This window comes from Heteronotia binoei, chromosome 1 (assembly GCF_032191835.1).
Source record: "Heteronotia binoei isolate CCM8104 ecotype False Entrance Well chromosome 1, APGP_CSIRO_Hbin_v1, whole genome shotgun sequence".
Lineage (NCBI taxonomy): Eukaryota > Metazoa > Chordata > Lepidosauria > Squamata > Gekkonidae > Heteronotia > Heteronotia binoei.
Genome location: NC_083223.1, coordinates 122,806,624 through 122,828,028, shown reverse-complemented (window position 1 = coordinate 122,828,028; position 21,405 = coordinate 122,806,624). Strand labels below are relative to the sequence as shown.

Here is a 21,405-nt window from a genome sequence, read left to right as displayed (position 1 = left end):
GCAGATGTGGTGGAAAAAGGAAAAAAATCCTGAGGCTACATGAGGGGCAAGCGAAAAAAACAAAAACAAACCTATAACATTTTGTTGCAAGTCCCAACTTGTCATTGTCTGATGTTGTCAACTCATCATACTATGCCTTTTTAGTAAACATTATCTTAAAAAGTATTTTATTCATTCCAGAAGAGAAAACATTTCATTGGATTTTTCAAAAGGAAAAAGTTTTACAGTTTTTCCATTGGGGGGGGGACAACTGTCTTCCAACACCCCCCTCCATTGTTTTCAGGCTTTCCACAAACTTAGGCAAGTCTTTGTAGAAGCTACCTTTGACAATATTTCAAACTTCACTTACATCTACAATAAGACAATGTAAATTTCCTACCTGAGCTGATATGGGGGAATCTTGATAGCAGCCTCCGAAGATTCTATAGCTTCTGTATAGAAAGGAGGAAAGAATCATGTTAGAGGGCAGTCAGGATGGGAACACTGTCCAGATATAGTACAACAGAACTTGGGAGAAGGTGTTCCACAATCTTGGTGCCCCCACTAAAGAGGCCCTTCTACTGATTGTCTCCCACTATTTATTTATTAGTTTTATTCGATTTTTAGCCCACCCTTCCTATAGAACAGGCTCAGGGCGGGTTACATCATAATCTAAATCTCAGATTATGTAAATACAAGGAATGGGACCTAAGAAAATGATCTTTCCACATGCAGTTAGTTCATATGAGAATGAACAATTCCTTAATAATCTTGGGCCCAGACCCTGTAGCTCTTTAAAGTAAGTTCCATTAACAGACAGCTAATCAAGCTCACAGACTGTCATTTTTGTTCCAAAACAAGTGCAAGGGCAATCTTTAATTACTAGGATACAGAAATGCCTAGCTACTACCCTGACCAGAGTATCCTGCCATATTCACAATTACAGTGGCTCAGCTAAAATGCATCTTTATAGAAAAGGCAAAAATTTTAATCTGAACTATATTTCCATTTTTAGAAACACAGGCAAAGTTCGTGTAAAGTAATTAAAAATAGACTACAAGAGTATGATCTTGTTAACCATGAGACTGAAGTGTAGGACTCTAGTAAGGAAATTTACAACAAAATCAAAAACTTATAAAATTATATCATCTTCATATAATCTAAAACCATACTAGCATATTTGTATTGCTGACCTTGTCAGAGCCAGAATAGATAATGACCTGTGTACATATTTACTATGAGTTTGTCTTTGCCTGCAGTATTTGTCTTTGCCTGCAGCTAACCTGTGTTGGAAATCAGTGTAGGTAACACCTGTCCATATGTTTGTATATGCTTAAAGTCAACTGTCTCCACCAACTCCTACAATGATGCATCAGATAACATTCTTATCTTAACATGTCTGTTGTTGCTATGCACAAACCAAGCTAGCCTTCTGCATTACTTTTCTCCCCCTTCAAATCTGTCTACTTCTCATGGCTCAAATATGAAAACTGTTTTCCACTGAAATGGGGTATGATACAAAACTTCACCATAAATGCAGTGTTTCAATCTGCAATTTTTATCTATGAAAGTATTTCTTCTTAAGTTTAAGAAGTGTTTTAATATGTAAATCAGAGCAAAAACCAGTCACTATTCAAGGGGAAGTACTATAATAAAACCATGCTCATTAAAGTACTATAGCACAGAGTTCACTAGACTGCTGAATTGTACTCAGCATGGGACTGTTCTTGGTGTCTGCCCAGAGGCTTCAGATGGTGTTGCAAAATGCAGCCACAGCATTTCTTGATCAAAAAAGTTATACCATTTTTACACTGGACATCATGGATAAAGTGTGAGACTAGGGTCTGGGAGAACCCCTGCTATCATGGAAATTTGCTGGGTGACCCTGGGTCAGTCGCTCTTTCAGCCTAGCCTACCTCTTAGGGTTGGTGTGAGGACAAAATGGAGAAGAGAATGCTGTAAACTGCTTCGGGTCCCCATTGCAGAGAAAAGCGAGATATCAAAGAAAACTTTTCCTAGCTTCTTGACAAGCATCAATTTCTTTTCTTGAGGTAGTTGTGTCCTTGTTACTGTTTAAAGAATCTGTTGTGACTGCACACCCAAGTCTTGAAACACTAAAGATCACTTTGGTATGGTCCCTACCAAAGCTAAGTACTTTTAATTCCCAATGATTTCGGTGGAGAAGCCTAAGCACTGTTATATTTGCCTTAAATCAACTGGATTTAAATATCCTTGAACTTCAGTGCTGCAGATCTCGGAAGCTATGTGAGGTCAGTCCCGGCTAGTATGTGGATGAGAGATCTCCGAGGAATACCAGGGTTGTGATGTAGAGGCAGGCAATGGCAAACCACCTCTGAACATCTCTTGCCTTGGAAACCCTCTGTGGTCACCATAAAGTCAACCGTCTCCACCAACTCCTACCAAGGTTAAGTACTTTTAATTCCCATTGATTTCAGTGGAGAAGCCCAGTAACAACTTTTTTTTGCATTTGATATTATTTCTACTGCTACAAATCTTCCATCTTTATCTTTAAACACTAATTTCGGGTCTAATTCTTGTTTAATATAAAAAATTATTCCCCTTTTCTTCTGTTCAGCCAATGAATGAAATTCTAGTCCCAATTGCTTATTCCATAAAAATTTGTAATCCTTTTGTTTGATATGGACTTCTTGTAAACAAACTATATTACAATTTTGCTTTTTCATCCAATGAAACGTTGCCTTTCTTTTTTGTGGTGAATTTAGTCCATTTACATTCCAAGATAATAATTTGTAATCCATCATGGTGCAAATTCTTTATGTTCTTCATAAAATCCACGCAGTTCCTGTGTGGCTGTAATTGTGATCCTTTTTCCTTGTAGCTCAAAGCTCAAACCTTCAGGTATTATCCATCTATACCTCATTTCATTGTCCTGTAATTTTTATGTCAATTTCTTTTATACTCTTCTGTCATTTATCACTTGTCTTGGCAACTCCTTCATAATTCTTACTCTGCTGCCTCCCACTATCAATGTATTTTCAAAGTTTTTATTCATGATTTTTCCCACCATTTCTTTTGTCATATATCTTATAACCACATCTCTTGGTAGATTATTTTTTTGGCATATAGTGAGTTCACTCTATAGATATAGTCATACATGTTTCTAATCCCTTCAGGATCTTCCTCCAAAAATTCTGCAATTATTTTTATTATATATTCTTTCAAATCAGTTCCTTCATCCTCAGGTACTTCTCTCAGACGTATCTGGGTCTCCATCAATTTGCAGTCATGAATTGCCACTTTTTCTTGTATTTTTAAGGTGGAATCATGTACTTTCACTCTCCCTTCCACCTCTTGCACTTTTTTTGATGTCACCACAGTCTCATTTCTGAGATCCTCTATATCTTTGTTTAGCTCTTCAATATCTTTTTTAATTTCTTTTTTGGAAGCAGTTATCATCTCTTTCATCCCCTTCATTATTCTGGCTTCCATTGCATCTAATTGGTCCTGCATCTTCTCCAGTGAAGCAGTCCTTGCACGGGTTTGCTTGTGGTCTGACATGTAAAAACACCGAAAATTTTGACCTCACCAAATTAAATTTCAATTATCAGATTTAAAAGAGTGAGGCTTGCTCTTTCCAATAAGCCTAATTTCACTGTCCTCAGAGCCTCCTGGGCTCAGATATTAATTTTTAAAGTTTTTATTTTATCCAAAATGGCAGTCGCGACTTTCTGCTACACTTTAATTTTTTTTCCTTTTTCCTCTAGAGGCTTCTAAAATGGTTATTAACAGTAATGTCCAATAGTCTTTACCTTATAATCATCACCTCTGTCGGCTCCAGCAATTTTTAATGTCCTGAACACTTTAAAAATTTTATTTAAATTTTAGCCTCCTAGCAATGGCCGCTGATGTTTTTCTATGATATTATAGTCCAAGAGTAGGCTGGCTGCTTCAATGATTTCCCTTTTCCATCCGATACTTCCTGCTTTGCTTGCCACCAAATCCCGTTTTTGCTTCGGGTCCCCATTGCAAAGAAAAGCGAGATATCAAAGACACCTTTTCCTAGCTTCTTGACAAGCATCAATTTCTTTTCTTGAGGTAGTTGTGTCCTTGTTACTGTTTAAAGAATCTGTTGTGACTGCACACCCAAGTCTTGAAACACTAAAGATCACTTTTGTATGGTCCCTACCAAAGGTAAGTACTTTTAATTCCCATTGATTTCGGTGGAGAAGCCTAAGCACTGTTACATTTGCCTTAAATCAACTGGATTTAAATATCCTTGAACTTCAGTGCTGCCAGATCTCAGAAGCTGTGTGGGGTCATTCCCGGCTAGTATGTGGATGGGAGATCTCCGAGGAATACCAGGATTGTGATGTAGAGGCAGGCAATGGCAAACACCTCTGAACATCTCTTAAGAACATAAGAACATAAGAGAAGCCATGTTGGATCAGGCCAACGGCCCATCAAGTCCAACACTCTGTGTCACACAGTGGCAAAAAATGTTATATACACACATACACTGTGGCTAATAGCCACTGATGGACCTGTGCTCCATACACTGTGGCTAATAGCCACTGATGGACCTGTGCTCCATACACTGTGGCTAATAGCCACTGATGGACCTGTGCTCCATATTTTTATCTAAACCCCTCTTGAAGGTGGCTATACTTGTGGCCGCCACCACCTCCTGTGGCAGTGAATTCCACATGTTAATCACCCTTTGGGTGAAGAAGTACTTCCTTTTATCCGTCTTAACCTGTCTGCTCAGCAATTTCATCGAATGCCCACGAGTTCTTGTATTGTGAGAAAGGGAGAAAAGTACTTCTTTCTCTACTTCCTCCATTCCATGCATTATCTTGTAAACCTCTATCATGTCACCCCGCAGTCGACGTTTCTCCAAGCTAAAGAGTCCCAAGTGTTTCAACCTTTCTTCATAGGGAAAGTGCTCCAGCCCTTTAATCATTCTAGTTGCCCTTCTCTGCACCTTCTCTAAAGCTATAATATCCTTTTTGAGGTGCGGCGACCAGAACTGCACACAGTACTCCAAATGAGACCGCACCATCGATTTATACAGGGGCATTATGATACTGGCTGATTTGTTTTCAATTCCCTTCCTAATAATTCCCAGCATGGCATTGGCCTTTTTTATTGCAAACGCACACTGTCTTGACACTTTCAGTGAGTTATCTATCATGACCCCAAGATCTCTCTCTTGATCAGTCTCTGCCAGTTCACACCCCATCAACTTGTATTTGTAGCTGGGATTCTTAGCCCCAATGTGCATTACTTTGCACTTGGCCACATTGAACTGCATCTGCCACGTTGACGCCCACTCACCCAGCCTCAACAGATCCCTTTGGAGTTCCTCACAATCCTCTCTGGTTCTCACCACCCTGAACAATTTAGTGTCATCCGCAAACTTGGCCACTTCACTGCTCACTCCGAACTCTAAATCATTTATGAACAAGTTAAAAAGCATGGGACCCAGTACCGAGCCCTGCGGCACCCCACTGCTTACCGTCCTCCACTGCGAAGACTGCCCATTTATACTCACTCTCTGCTTCCTATTACTCAGCCAGTTTTTGATCCACAAGAGGACCTGTCCTTTTACTCCATGATTCTCAAGCTTTCTAAGGAGCCTTTGATGAGGAACTTTATCAAAAGCTTTCTGGAAGTCAAGGTAAACAACATCTATCGGGTCTCCTTTGTCCACATGTTTGTTCACCCCCTCAAAGAAATGCAACAGGTTAGTGAGGCAAGATCTTCCCTTGCAGAACCCATGCTGAGTCTTCCTCAATAACCCGTGTTCATCAATGTGCCTACTCATTCTGTCCTTGATAATGGTTTCTACCAACTTTCCCGGTATTGAAGTCAGACTGACTGGCCTGTAGTTTCCCGGATCTCCTCTGGAACCTTTTTTAAAGATGGGGGTGACATTTGCTACCTTCCAGTCCTCAGGAATGGAGGCAGATTTCAATGAAAGATTACAGATTTTTGTTAGAAGATCCACAAGTTCAACTTTGAGTTCCTTCAGAACTCTCGGATGTATGCCATCCGGACCCGGTGACTTATTAGTTTTTAATTTGTCTATCAGTTGTAGGACCTCCTCATTTGTCACCTCAATCTGACTCAGGTCTTTCAACACCCCTTCCAAAATTAGTGGTTCTGGGGCGGGCAAAAAGTTCTCGTCTTCTACAGTGAAGACGGAGGCAAAAAATTCATTTAGCTTTTCAGCCATTTCCCTATCCTCCTTCAGTAATCCTTTTACCCCATGGTCATCCAAGGGCCCCACTGCCTCCCTGGCTGGTTTCCTACTTCTAATATATTTGAAGAAAGTTTTATTGTTGGTCTTTATGTTTTTTGCAATATGCTCCTCATAGTCCCTTTTTGCCTGCCTGATCACAGTCTTGCATTTGATTTGCCACAGCCTGTGTTCCCTTTTACTAATCTCACTTGGACTGGTTTTCCACCGCTTAAAGGAGTCCTTCTTACCTTTTACAGCTTCCATTACTTTATTTGTTAACCACGCAGGCCTTTTCTTATGCCTGTTTGTGCCTTTCCTAACTTGTGGTATGTATTTTATCTGAGCTTCTAGGATTATAGTTTTAAATAGCGTCCAAGCTTTCTCAAGGGTTTTGACCGTATGTACCTTTCCTTTCAGTTTCTTCCTCACATGCCTCCTCATCTCAGTGTATTTACCCCTTTTAAAGTTAAACGTGGTTGTGGTGGTCTTTTTGGACAACTCCCTATTTATACAAACGGTGAAATCAATAACATTATGGTCACTGCTCCCAAGCGGCGCAATCACTTTTACATCTCTCACCAAGTCTTGGGCATTACTTAGGACCAAATCCAGGATCGCCCCACCCCTGGTAGGTTCTGAGACCATCTGCTCCATAGCACAGTCATTGAGAGCATCAAGAAACTCAATCTCTTTCTCTCGACCAGAACACATATTGACCCAATCAATCTGCGGGTAGTTAAAATCACCTATTACAACACAGTTTTTACGTTTAGCCGCTATCTTTAAGCCTTCCATCATATTATAATCGTCCTCTCTCTTTTGATTTGGTGGGCGATAACAAACTCCCATAGTTAAATTTCCTTTTGGGCCCTCTATTTCAACCCAAAGCATTTCTAAAAGTGAATCTAATTCTCTGATCTCAGCCTTACTGGACCGTATATCCTCTCTGACATACAGAGCCACCCCACCTCCAACCCTTCCCTCCCTATCCTTCCGATATAGCTTATATCCAGGAATCACCGTGTCCCACTGATTCTCCTCATTCCACCAAGTTTCTGAAATTCCCACAATGTCTATGTTTTCTCCCAGCACTAAACATTCCAATTCACCAATTTTACTTTGAACACTTCTAGCATTTGCATACAAACATCTATAATTTCCCAGGCGAGCTAGGCCCGCCACCTTCCTCCTGCCGCCTCGAGACACTGGCAGACAGTCCATATTGTTTGTCACCTTCACAGTGGACAACTCCGGTCCGTTACCCGGTAGAAAAATAGCAGCTAACCCTTCATCTCTTTGAGACGAGTCCTCCCGAACCAGAGACATTTCATCTCCTGTCGGCTTTCCCCCAAGATTTAGTTTAAAAACTGCTCTGCCACCTTTTTGATTTTAAGCGCCAGCAGCCTGGTTCCATCCGGGGACAAGTGGAGACCGTCTCTTTTGTACAGCTCCCGCTTGTTCCAGAAAGCATCCCAGTGCCTAACAAACTTAAACCCTTCCTCCTTACACCATCGTCTCATCCACACATTGAGACTTCTAATTTGTGCCTGTCTCTCCTGCCCTGCACGTGGAACAGGTAGCACTTCCGAGAAGGCTACCTTGGAGGTCCTGGCCTTAAGTCTCCCGCCTAGCAGCCTAAATTTTTCCTCCAGGACCTCACGACTGCATTTCCCCACATCGTTGGTGCCAACATGCACCACGACCACAGGCTCCTCCCCAGCACTGTCTATCAGTCTATCTACTACACGCGTAATGTCCGCTACCTTCGCACCAGGCAGGCAAGTCACCATACGGTCAGTACGCGGTTTCGCCACCCGGCTGTCTACTTGCCTAATGATCGAATCACCAACTACCAATACCCCCCCTCTCCCCCTGCTCAGGGATGGTTCCTTGGCGCGAAAGGATTCCCGCTCACCGACCGAAGAAGAGGTCCCTTCTGAGGGCGCATTCCCCTTATCCTCAGCACGGTGCCCTGTTCCCTCTCGACCCTCACGCTCTCTGGCAGCAACGGGGCTGCTACGTTCAGAGCGGGGCTCATCTAATACGCCCCCGAGAGTCTTCCCCAAGTGCCTAACTGACCGTCTCTGCTTCTCCAGGGCAGTCACCTCGGCCTCAAGGGTACGAACTCGTTCCCTGAGGACCAGGAGCTCCTTGCATCGAGCACACACCCAAGACTTCTGTCCTTTGGGCAGATAGTCATACATGTGACACTCAGTGCAAAACACTGGAAAGCCCCCAACCCCCTGCTGGCATTCTATCTTCATTGTATATATATATATATATTAAAATATACAGTCCTCTTTAAATGCTGTTTAAGTGGCTCCCCTTCTGGCGGGTCAACTTACCTAAACTTACCTTATTGGGAACTTACCTTATTTGGAGAACAAAGAAGCCAGGGATCTGGGTTCCTGCTCCTTAGAGAGCCCCTAGGCGAAGAGCCACAGGCCAAGAGCCCTTTAGCTCTCGCCCTTCGGCTCGCGCCAAAGGCTCGCGCCTTTGGCAAGGCGCAGCTTAAAATGCAAAGAGGTGGAGCAGGGCACTCCTCAGCAATCACTCTCAATCAGCAGCAATCACTCTCAATCTCTTTCACCCTTAAGGCAGTCAACCAAACAAAGAGCAGTCAACCAAACAAAGAGCAGTTCCCCAGCTATCACACCTTAGAATTTTAGGCAGCCCCACAAACCTTAGAATGTAGTCCTTCAAAACTCAGAAATTCTCAGCAATTTCTCCAGCTGTCTCAGCTATCAGAGCTGCTCTGCTCTGCTCCTCCCAGACCTCTGTGAGATGCCTTGGAAACCCTCTGTGGTCACCATAAAGTCAACGGTCTCCACCAATTCCTACCAAGGCTAAGTACTTTTAATTCCCATTGATTTCAGTGCTGCCAGATCTCAGAAGCTATGTGGGGTCAGTTCCGGCTAGTATGTGGATGGGAGATCTCTGAGGAATACCGAGGTTGTGATGTAGAGGCCGGCAATGGCAAACCACCTCTGAACATTTCTTGCTTTGTAAACCTTCTGTGATCACCATAAATCTGCTGTGGCTTGACAGGAAAAACAACAGGAAAACCTTACACTAGATTGTGCCCATTAGCTACAGGGCTACAGCCTATGAAGGTTCACAACTCCCTGAAAATTAAAAACAAAACCACATGGATACACTCATTCCTAATCCAGACTGAATGAGAGCACACATATCACAGAGAGAAACAGAGAATGTTCATTATACAATTAAAAACAAGCAAACAAGCACATATATCAGAGTATTAACTAGTGGAAATGTTAACCAACTCTAGTCACAAAGCAAAGGAAAGCAGCACATGACAATCTACATATTTAAATGGCACCGGCATTTTAGCTTTACTTGAAGAAAACACCTGCTAGCAGAAAGGTGGCTCAGGGTATGTTCTTCTTTCATTTCTGTTGTCATCTCCTGTTTGAGTCTCTGCAATTAGATGCCCCTTTTGCATGACCAGATAAAGCATCTTAAATAAGCCCTATATTTATTATTTTTTCTTTGCAAAATGGAAATTTGTTTTCATGAGATAGAAGCGATTAAGCCTTTCTACCCAGCAGCACTGAAATCACAAGTTAGCTGCCCTCATTATGTCATTAGATTGCCTTTAAAAATTCATTACCTACAAATTCACTCTTTTGTATTAGCCTATCTTGCCTGTTTTGTGGTGAGCTACTGTCCCTCAGTTCAATCCAACAACACAACAGGGTGCCAAATCCAGATACTAATATTTACTAATTTACTGATATGAAAAGTAAATAATTAAAAATGGACTTCACAACTTCATTTTATACATGGAAGAGCAAAAGTGGTAAGCAGTTGATCTTCCTATTAAAGAACTGGCAGAGTACAAAGGAAATATGTGTAATACAATATTATTAGAGCTGAAAGAGCCAAATTCACACGACAGGCAGGCTTCTCTCTGTAGAACAGAAAAGATTTGCAGGGTGGGGGGAGGAAGGGGACAGTTTTCAAAGAATATTAGTAGTAGTACATCCTAGAAGAGGCTTGGCAAACGGGACTGCTCCCCTGGCTGACCTTCGGCGGAAGGCCAGCACTGATTGAGCGCTAACGAGGTGACCCACACTCTGAAAACCACAACTCAAAGCAGACACAAACGAGACCCGCAAGATGCCTGGAAATCCACTGATTCTGTTCATATTTTCCTTGGCCCGGTGATCTTTTAATGGGAATGAATGTTTCCTCCAATTAGGTATCAGGAAAAGGGGATCATCATGCATCCTCCGTGCTCTTCGTAGACACAGGGGGAAAGGGGGTTGCCGTCTTGAGACTGACGCACAAGTATTATGCACAACAAGGGAGAGGGGAGGAAGGTGGCCCCCTCGCCCGCCCGTTTTCTTACCGGTGGCCCAGGTGCAGCTCTCCTTGATCGCCTTGTACTTGTTCCCCGACGCTTCCTTCTGCAGCTTTTTGAGGAGTTCTTCCATCTTGCCTTCCCCCCCTCCCACCCCGGCTGTCCAAGAAAAGCGAGACGATACCGGGCGAAGGCGCGGGGTGTGCGCGCGCGTGTGGGGATGGTGGCGGTCCTAGCCCCTCCGCCAACCTCTACGCCGGGGCTGTGCACAGCATCGCGCCTCCGGCAGCCCGCTCTCGCCGCTGTTGATGAATCATCCTAAGCTCCACGACGAGGCCCACGTCACTCGGGGCTGCTCGTGCCTCTGCCAGTCCTTGGCTCCGGCTCCTGCGGTGGCGCGGCGGCTGGGCTGCCTCAGACCTACCGACACAGCTCCACCAGCCGGAGGGAGGGACTGGAAAGACGCCGCGGCTGCTTTCTCCCAAGCTGGGTAGCTCAGAATCGCTTGCAGGGTCGGACCAGGCCCGCCCCGGGAGAACACAGCAACGCTGGGTCTGAGGTGCGATAATAATAAATACTACGCCAGTGTTACTTTCGAAGGGTCAGGCCTGCAAAGGCTGACCTTTGCTTTAGCAATTCTTTCTGTGTCACGCTATATACAGTGGCCGAGGGGAGGAACAGTGGACCTGCTCAGGGACTATTTTCTCTGGAATAAGCCCAGCGGCTCCTCTTGAGTGAGGATTTTTCATCGTAATCACCTTATCCAGGAATGATGGCTTGATAGAGTTGCAAACTGGTGAGGATTTACTCTGAAAGGAGGTATTTTGGACAGGGGTTTTATAATTTCCCTCTCACTGACCTAACAACCTGACATAGTTAAAAAAAAAAAAAAGTTGCATCCCTCTCATGCTAGCTCTAGCCCCTGAGCTAGAGGTAATGCAGTTTAGATTCTAGATTACTACTAGACTCTGACAAGGGAGATCCAAGTTCAGATCCCCACTCATGCCATGGAAGCTTGCTGGGTGACCTTGGACCAATCACACACACTCGGCCTATTCTACTTCACTGGTTGTTGTGAGGATAAAATGTGAGAAGAACAGTGTAAGCCTATTCAGGTCCCTACGGGGAGGAGGGGGGGGGGGAGAGGCAGGGCCTAAATGAAGTAACTGCTTAAGAACTATCAGATCAGAGACATCGGGTGTTTTCGCACTCACGTTTTACTGGCGCCACGACCCTCCTGACGCCGGCGAATCTGCATGGATTTCGCACCAGAAGCGCCGGCGCACCCAGAAGCGCCGGCTACTTCCGTCGCTAAGCCAGCGCAAACGTTTTCCTGCATCTTTGCGATTTGCGTTTGCGCTGGCTTAGCGACGGAAGTAGCCGGCGCTTCTGGGTGCGCCGGCGCTTCTGGTGCGAAATCCATGCAGATTCGCCGGCGTCAGGAGGGTCGTGGCGCCAGTAAAACGTGAGTGCCCACAGCTACTTTGCTCTAGATAAAGAAGTTGCTACAACGAGCTGCCTTTCTCCAAAAACTAAGGTACAGCATCTGCTGGGAGTATGGTTGCAAAAACTCCACTGGTCACTGGCAGGAGATGGAAGACAGGGTTGCCAGATCCAGGTTGGGACACTCCAGGAGATTTAGGGATGAAGCCTGGGGAGGACGGGAGCTGCAGTGAGGTACAATGCCATAGAGTTCACCCTCCAAAGCGGCCATTTTTTCTCCAGGGGGGATGATCTCTATAGTCTGAAGAGGAATTGTAGTTCCAGGGGATCCCTGAATCCCACCTAGAGGCTGGCATCTCTAGATGAGGGCTCCACTCAGTATTCCTCTTTACTTACACCAGTGCTCACAGCATTTTGTTTATGGCTGGGAGACTGTCCACTGTCAAATACTTGCTCTAGTGGATATTCTTCTAAGGACTGCATCAGATTGTTAGATAGGTATGGAAAATTGATTGAACAGCGTAATTTACGTAATCTCAGCTGAGCTGTGGATTGAGCTATACAGCAGAGATTAGTCACAGATCACTGTTTGTTTTGAACCATCTGAAAACAAATGAAGTTAGTAACAAATATTTATATGTACTATTATTAAAAGTCAGGGTTGGACATCAAATGTTTCCTCTTGCAGGAAAAAACAAGAATGTCATCTAATATATACTACCTTTACTTTTTTTTTAGCATCAATCATGTTTCAGAAATGGAATAGACCTACATGTTGAAGACCAGGGCCAACGTCACAATAGAACCAATGACTGTACCATCCTATGTAAGAGCACACAGACATGACTGAGACATCTGGTTATGTGAACTTTTAAGGGCCTAAGTAGAACAGCTGTACATGTATTATTCAAATACCAAGGCATTCATTTTGGAATAAACACTATACTTGGTGGTTATATGGTCTGCTGCTCAAACAACTACATACTTATTTGGGATTTTTTTTTTTTTTGCTCAAAATTGGACCGTAAAAAATCAGTTTACTGCAGTTAAATTAAAAACTGCAAAGTTAGCACAGGCCATTTTTATTGGTTGGTCACTGAGCAGACAAACGTAGCTTTTTACTGGCTGCTTCTTCCCAGAGAATTTGCCAACCTAAAACCTGTACTAAAGTTAAGCTTCATCCTGCATGCATTTTACAGGGAATGCCAGCATGGCTAGGTCAAATACCATAACCTTAAAAATCTGGCTTCCCATCCTTTTCAGTTTTGTAACATTCAGCCTGAAGAAGAGTTCTAATGAGCTCAAAAGCTTGCACAATGTTTTGTGTCAATTTTAGTCCCAATAAAAGGTATCACAAGGATTTTGATTTTGGTTTTTGGTCCATGCCGCAGCCCTAAAGGTGTTCAGTAAGTTCAATTTTAGTCCTTTCTCTTTCCTCCATGTCTCTCCCAGCTCAGCCACAGAGACAAAAGAAACCTAGAGTAGCACATAGCCTGAGTTACAAATAAAAATTGAAAGTCACTATTACCCATTATTCTCTATGGCCTTTGAATGATATTCTTTATTACATAAAAATTCTACATGTTTTATACTGGAAAAGGAGTTCAGTTTTCAAATGGAAAGTATTAGAGCAGACAGCAAAAAGATGTTGAATGCATTAATTGTGTCCTTTACTGTTCATGTATTTAAAATCTTTCATTTGTCTGTTAGAATTAAACAGGATCCAGTGGCATCATTTATGCAATGGACTAACATGGGTACCTGTAGCTGTACCAATAGCTGGGGCTACCAATTATGTTTATACAGCTTCAGGGGAAGCTGAAAATAAGGAACTAGAAAATACTGGAAAGGAATATTGTGCACTCCACTTAGAATATCGCCAAGTTTGCACGGTCAAGAGCAAGTACATGGACTCCCTTTAAAAAGGCTGTCCCTGCCTCCTGCCTTCAGAAGAACATGATACCACCAACTCCACCCCCATTGCCTAAGAATCAGCATCAGTGGAGTAGGGCAGATGCCAAACCCTGAGTGCTTCCCACTGGTCCACTAGTAGGTATAAAATGTAATGCCCCTGCAGTGAAATAATTATGTTTATTTTATAAAACAAAAGTCCATTAGTACATCCTCAAATACTAACAACTACTATTTGCCACTGCAAACTTCACGAAGAATCTCCAGCTGCAGTAAAGGGCAGAGATTAAGATTGCTGCATTCCAGGGACCATAAAAGCAAAAGGTAATAAAACAACTGAACTCCATAGCAACAGTTCACATTGAATCTTGACTCCCCCCCCCCCAATAAGATTTCCAAATACGATTTTTCTTCACGTATCTATAGAGATGCAAATCTCTACTGCTGGTCCATTGGTCTGGGTATAATCTCTACAGCTGGAAACAGTAATACAAATACTAATTAGGCAGAACGGCAGATGTGCTTAGGATGAAAAACAACTGCCAGCTTTATCATAAAGAGATGAGGAAATTATTTCTGCATTGTAAATGAATTATAAATTATGAATTCAAATGGGACTGGTAAGGAAACAAAAATGTCTTGGATTGTTTCTGGGAAATTTTCAATATTCTGCCCATGATGAACTGGGACCCACCTGACTTAGCAAATTACATGAACTCTTTTTGCATGTTAAGTATACAGAGTAGTAATATACTAGCAGCCCCGTGGTGCAGAGTGGTAAAGCTGCAGTACTGCAGTCTGAACTCTCTGCTCATTACCTGAGTTCAATTCCTGTGGAAGCTGGGTTCAGGTAGCCAGCATAAGGTTGACTCAGCCTTCCATCCTTCCGAAGTCGGTAAAATGAGTACCCAGCTTGCTGGGGAGGTGGGGGGGGGGGCAATGGCAAACCACCCCATGAAAAGTGTGCCGTGAAAACGTGATGCGACATCACTCCTGAGTCAGAAACGACTGGTGTTTGCACAGGGGACTACCTTTACCTTTAATATACTAAATCATTTTCCAATGAAAATCAAGCACTTATACTATGGCTGCATCCACATGCTTATTTTCTGTGTTGCTTTTATGCAACCAAGAAAGCAACATTTTGTATGATTTCTGTTTACTGGTGAAAGCAAATAGAATTTTAAAAGGTGTGGTTAAAGAAGAAATGGTAGATCCAAAGGGAAGATGGAAAATTTAAGGGGTTTGGTTAGAGGAGAAAGGGGCCCAGTAAATACTGTGCTTCCCAAAGACCCACAAAAAACCCAGCTCCTCCTCCAATCTGGAACCAGGCTTGCATCCTGTAAAAAAACTTCCCCAATCTGCATAGCAAACTGTTGTCCATGAAGACTTCCATTGAAGAAGAGCAGTTTCTAGCACTGTCCATTTAGCTATTATATATGCAGTATTCCTTTGACTGCTATACCATCAGCCTTCCAATTTTTATTCCAGATAAAATCTATCTGTGCCTAGTATAAAAGTGCATGGCAATTACTCTCCTGTAACTAGCAGGGATTGGTGAAGCACAGTGAACAGAATGGCAGTATGTCATCACCAATAGCATGATAAAAAGCTGCTTGCAATGAAATAGATAGGGTTCCATACAAACTCATCTATCCTGTGTGACTGCAGGAACAGATTTATGCATTTGTTTAAACTACAAGGAACAATGTCAGCACTGTCAGAGACCCTGCTTTTGTTGTTTATAACCTTCCTTCTTACTATTACATTTCCTTGGAGAATTGAGATTTACATGTCTAACAGTTTATGCATTATCCAACCTTTTATTAACATATAACTTTCTAGTGACACATCTGACTAGTACCTTAAAACCCATATTAATAAAATCCTTGCACTCCTTCTCAGTCTTCTAGTTTATTTATTTATTTACTTCATTTATACTCTGCTTTCTTCCCCAGTGGGGACCCAAAGCAGCTTCTGGCTTTCTTTTCTCCCATTTTAACCCTGTGAGGTAGATTAGGCTGAGAGTGTATGAGTGGCCCAAGGTCGCCATGGAGTTGCCAAGCTCCAGGTAGGTAGGACCTGGAGTTCTCCTAGAACTACAACCAATCAGTTCACCTGGAGAAAATGGCTGTCTAGGAAAGTGAACTCTATGGCCTTATACCCCACTGAAGTCTTTCCTCTTTCCAAAGCTCACCCTCCCCAAGCTCTATCCCCAAAACCTCCAGGTTGGGGGTTGAGCCCCAAAATCTCCAAGCTGGGGGATGCCAACTCTAGTCATTCAGCAAGTTTCTGTGACAGAGTGGGAACATTAATTTTAAACAAGGCCATTCCCCCATTCTTTTTGGCACTGTGACATAATCCCAGCATCTCATCCTGAGGAGCACTACAGCAGCCCCATCACCTTTGCCCCGTGGCACTTTTTGCTAGCAAAAGAACATACCAAGATAGTTTGTATTTAGAATATGTGGGGCATAGCTGCTTCACTGTATTACACATTTTGGCTAGGATTTCTTTTTTCAAATGGACCATTAAATCTGTGTGTGTGTGTTTAAATGACAATGGTTAACTTAAGTTCAAAATTAAGTTCTGTTTCTGTGATATAAATCCAGAGCTACTGAAAGCAATAGAAGTACCAGTTTTTTAAAAAAAAACTAGAGGGAACATGCAACAATGATACATAAACCACTTATATTCATCTCCGTGGTGAGCATAGTCTGAGGCCTAATAATGCCAACTGAGGAACCACCATTGTCTGTTAAAATGGGTTGACTTGAGTTTGTATAAGGGTTTCCAGATTGTCACAACCTCTTGAGAGCTAAAGGTATAATGCAAAGGTTAAGTGCCTTGTCAAGTAAAGAGAATGTCCAATTCCACCCACAGTTACAGTTAAAAATTAAGCACAAATTGAGCAGATCCCACTTCATCACTATGGTATATTTCATTTATAAAATATATGGCTTTCTTTTGGCATGATTTAATGTGAGCATTTATAATCTTCTGATACTACCAGATTCTGACAGCCAATGGACAATGCACATAGCACCCCTTTTGTCTGAAGTTTTGTTTAAATTGAAAACTTCTCAGGCAGTAAGGAACAGCTAGGGAAGAGGCTCCTTAATCCCTTTCCTTTGCCCATGTTTCTGCTCAGAATTGTTTTATTAGGCTCCTTTTTCCCAACAAGGGAAAATCCCACTTCCTGAGATGAAAAGAAGCTGGGGATGGGAGTGTCTCATAGTCTGAAGGACTAATTGTTGGGCTAAGGAGTTCTTTGCTTGGCTAAGCAAATTTCTACCCTTATAACACTACTGACTGCAGTGGACTCAGAAGGGTACAAGTAGGATCTCCCAGCTACAGAGATCAGTTTCCCTTCAGGTTGCCAGCTCCCAATCAATAAATTCCTGGAGATCTGAGGGTGGAGCCTTGAGAGGGTGAGGTTTGGGAAGGGAAGCAACCTCAGCAGGGTATGTTATAGAAAGAAAGTAGAAAGTATATAAAAAGCTATATATATAAAAGCCTTGCATGCTGGCATTTTCCAGTTCTCCCATTGGCTGTGGTGTGTACCAGATATGGTTGCCGGTGGGGGACTTTTTTCACACACGCACATTTTCCATACACGCATTGTCATACCAGTCACGTCACGTGGAGTTGCTCTAGCAATTCGGGGGAAACTCTGTTTCCCCCCAAATTGCTAGAGTGTCCCTGCATGAAAACATAGAGTTTCCTCCAAATTGCTAGAGTGTCCCCATGCAACATGCCCAGTGTGACATTTCTTCTGGGTGACGTCATTGTGCTGCACATGACAGAACTTTTTGAGGGCGGGGATCCACCTGGTGGCCCACTCCATGCTGGTGGGTTGGGGCCTCCGAAACCAGGGAAACTCCTGCCCCCAGCAGGAGCTAGGGAAGCCTAGTACCACATCAGCCATTGGCATGTCAACCGCCAATCAACTGTACTTACCTCCTATTGGCTGAGTCCGTTCCTCTCTCCCACTGCTTGGCCACTGGGGAAGCTGTTAGGCAGTGGCTGTTCCTAGGTTTGCGTCTGTCAGTGAAATCCAACCAAACTTGGTTTTGTCAGTAACAGGCTGAGTGAGGAGGCCCTTTCTAGCCCTATTTTGGCATTTGAGGGAGAACTCATTGGGGTTGATCCTGACTAGGGTTGCCAGCTCCAGGTTGGGGAATTCCTAAAGATTTTGTGGTGGGCTTTGGGGACAGAAGAGACCTCACCTGAATATAATGCCATAGAGTCCATCCTCCAAAGCAGTTATTTTCTCCAGGGGAAGATAGATCTGTTGTCTGGAGTTCAGCTATAATACCAGGAGATCTTCAGGCTGCACCTGGAGGTTGGCTATGATAGACCTGGCAGCTTCCTACTGTTCAGCAGTGGCCCCCCATGACATCCAGTGTGACGTACCAGTGCTTCAGAGCAGGGTCTCCCAGATGCAGGTTCTTGCTGTGGAAGCTGACTGGGTGATTTCAGGCCAGTCACAGACTTTCAGCCTAACCTACTTCACAGGGTGGTTGTGTAGATCAAAAGGGGAAGAGAAGAATGATGTAAGCTGCTTTGGTCCCCACTGTGGAGAAAGACTGCATTTTTCCTAGGTAGACCCTGCAGGGAGGTGGGAGGAAATGGATAGTTAAACTCAAGGGGCCCAATAAAGGTAGGCTGATAATTGCCTGGAAAGGAGATAGGACTGCCACCTCCAGGTTGGAAAATTCCTGGAGATTTGAGGGATGGAGCCTGGAGAGGGTGGGGTTTGAGGAGGGGTGGAACCTCAGGCAGGTACAATGCCATAGACTCCACCTCCAAACCAACAATTTCTGTCTGAAAAATGATTGTTGCCAATCTCCAGGTGGGCTGGAGATCACTCAGAATTGCAAATGCTCTCCAGAAGGCAAAGATCAGCTCCCCTGGAGAAAATGCACATATTCTATGGTATACCATAACACAACCAGGCCAGGCCAAAAAAGACAGATCACACTATAAGCTCACACTGTTGCTAAACTCTACAAGGCTGAACATGACAGGAAAAGGCAGCAAACATGCATGGCAAACAAAAGGAATGCTGAACTTCAGCATCTGTGTGAGCATCATCATGCAGCCCCCATAATTATTCTTCCTTCTCTCAATTCTGGGCCTGTTTCAGGGCTTTGAGCCACCACACACACAGGGACACACAAATCTTTGTGTTGGGGGAAGTCAGCATCTGTTTCAACTGTGGAATGGGTGGGAAGACAGTGAGTGAATGCCAAGGGTTGAGGGTAGGTGGGAAGACAGCAAGGGTGGTGGTGGGGAAGTGAGTGAAGGCCAAGGGTTGGGGTGGGTAGGAAGTTGGCAAGGATAGAGAGTGAGTGAATGTCACAAGTGGGGGGAGGAGTGCCAAGGGAGTGAGGGTAGTTGAGAAAAGAGGTGGTTGGGGATGGGTAGAATTTGGGGGAAGGTGGGAGGGAAGACACCAAGGGTAGCAGGGAGAGTAAATGTCTTCACTTGAGTGGATAGGTGGAAAGACAGCAAGGGCAGGGACTTGCCCAGAGCCTCTTTCTAGAGCCCAATGAATTTTTTTCCACAATGGGCCTTATTCCTTGTAATGGTATAATGCCATATATCAAGGTTATAATGCCACAGAATCCACCCTCCAAAGCAGCCATTTTCTCTAGGAAACTGATCTCTGTCATCTGGAGAGCAGTTGTAATTCCACATGATGTCCAGCCCTCATCTGGAAGTTAAAATCATTAAGAGCAGTCACAAAAAGGATCAAAACAACAACAAAATTAATTGTGACAAAAATTACTAAGAATATTGCAAAAATTTATATTAAATTCACTCATTCCATATCCACTGTCATAACTGAAACAAAAAATCAAAATACCAGTCCCAAAAGAGTCCAACACATGGTCACCAATGAATTCCAAAAGAGTATTCCTCTTCTTCAAAAGCAGTGAATTCCATGCTCCAAGAGAACAGAGAAACAATCCTGATGTATTTAAAGTGACAGTTCTTCCATTTATACTCCATTCTCCTTATACAACAATAAATCTTGCAAAGGGGCTGTTTTGAGCATGTTGTCACTTTGAAATTTTTGCAGACTTTGTGTCCCAACTAAAAAGTTATACAAGATTTAATAAAAGATTTGCCTTGTGCTGTTGTTTGAATATACTCCCTTGCCTGAAGAAAATTAATTTGAAACAGGTGTATTGACAGCCTGTTGTGTATATACGGGATTTTACACATGAAACAACATTTGAAATATTTATTCTTGTATATTGAGAACAGAATATAAATTGAAGAACTGTTGCTTTAAATACACCAAGATTGTTTCTCCATCGTCTTGGAACATGGAAGTCACTACTTTTGTAGAAGAGGGCTACCCTTTTGAAATTCATTAGTGACTGTGTGTTGGACTCTTTTGGGACTCATCTGGAGGTTGGTAACCCTATATCCCCTGAAGGAAATGGCTGCTTTGGAGAATGGAATCGGTGGCGTTATACCACTTTGCGGTTCCTCCCCTTGTCTAACTTCACTGTTCCCAGGCTCTACCCTCCAAATTGCTAGGAATTTCCTAACCTAGAGTTGGCAACCTGAACTCCTTCCCACCCAATAGCCAACCTACCTTAATCTATCCATTTGTCTTAAGCTTTTCCTCCCCCAGCAGTAGCCTCTAACTAGGACAGCTGTGGTCCAGTTGTGTGGCACTGGCCAGTGAGCCAGATCCACTTGCATGGTAGGGAAACCGCAAAGATTTATGGGAGGGCTTACTTTCCCTGTATTTCCTTCCCAAAAAATTTTCCTCTTTCTGTCCTCCTGGCAACCCCCATATCTTCTTCCTTTTACCTGCCTCATTTGCTCCTTCTCAGCCATTCACCACCCTTTTATTTGCTTCCCAGCATTCCAAGAGAAAGTCTTTCCAATCAGAGTCTGAAGCCTCCGGAGGTGGAAAGTCACATGGTGGCTTTGGGGGCGGGGCTTCTCCCCACTGGCCAGCTGACTGGAGGCGGGAAGGAGCCTGGGAAAGCAGAAAAAACCCCGCTAGGACCTGGGGATTGGCAAATCTAGAGCTGGTAACCATATCATCCTCTTCAAAGGCCAAAATAGGCCAGGAAAGGGCCTCGCCTCTTTCCCTTGCCTTTTACTGATAGAACACAGTATCCCCTGAAGGAAATGGCTGCTTTGGAGCCATTCAGCAGCAGCCATTCAGGGATCGGTTTGTTAAAGCTACTGGAGCTCCTTTTAAAATTTTCAGATTTTTTAAAGTCCTTCATGTGGGTTTCTTTTTTTTTTTTAAGGATTTTACACTTTTTCTACAAACCCAGGGTCCTTTTCTAGTTTGTAAAAAGATCTGTCTTGCTCCTTCACAGCTCCAGTCACTGGATTTAAGTATCCAAAGATTATCCAACTTTGCTATTAGAATGTAAGAGATCTTTTAAGGGACTGCACTGTAAGAAACCATATGTTATTGCATCTTTTGATACTTGAAAGTGCAACTATTTTATTTAAACAAAACACTCTCTAGCAAAGGCAA

General features: G+C 43.3%; 1 protein-coding gene across 1 annotated transcript in view; it reads right to left on the bottom strand.

The window, feature by feature from the left end:
• ARFGEF3 (ARFGEF family member 3) overlaps positions 1 to 10,668 on the bottom strand; it is a 152,763-nt gene extending 142,095 nt beyond the window's left edge. The window contains exons 1-2 of the mRNA XM_060240126.1: positions 10,578 to 10,668; positions 380 to 431 (exon numbers count right to left, since the gene is read on the bottom strand). Coding sequence (XP_060096109.1) covers positions 380 to 431; positions 10,578 to 10,662 — 137 coding nt within the window. The 5' untranslated portion in view covers positions 10,663 to 10,668. The remainder of the gene's footprint in view (positions 1 to 379; positions 432 to 10,577) is intronic.
• Positions 10,669 to 21,405: the final 10,737 nt, after the last annotated feature.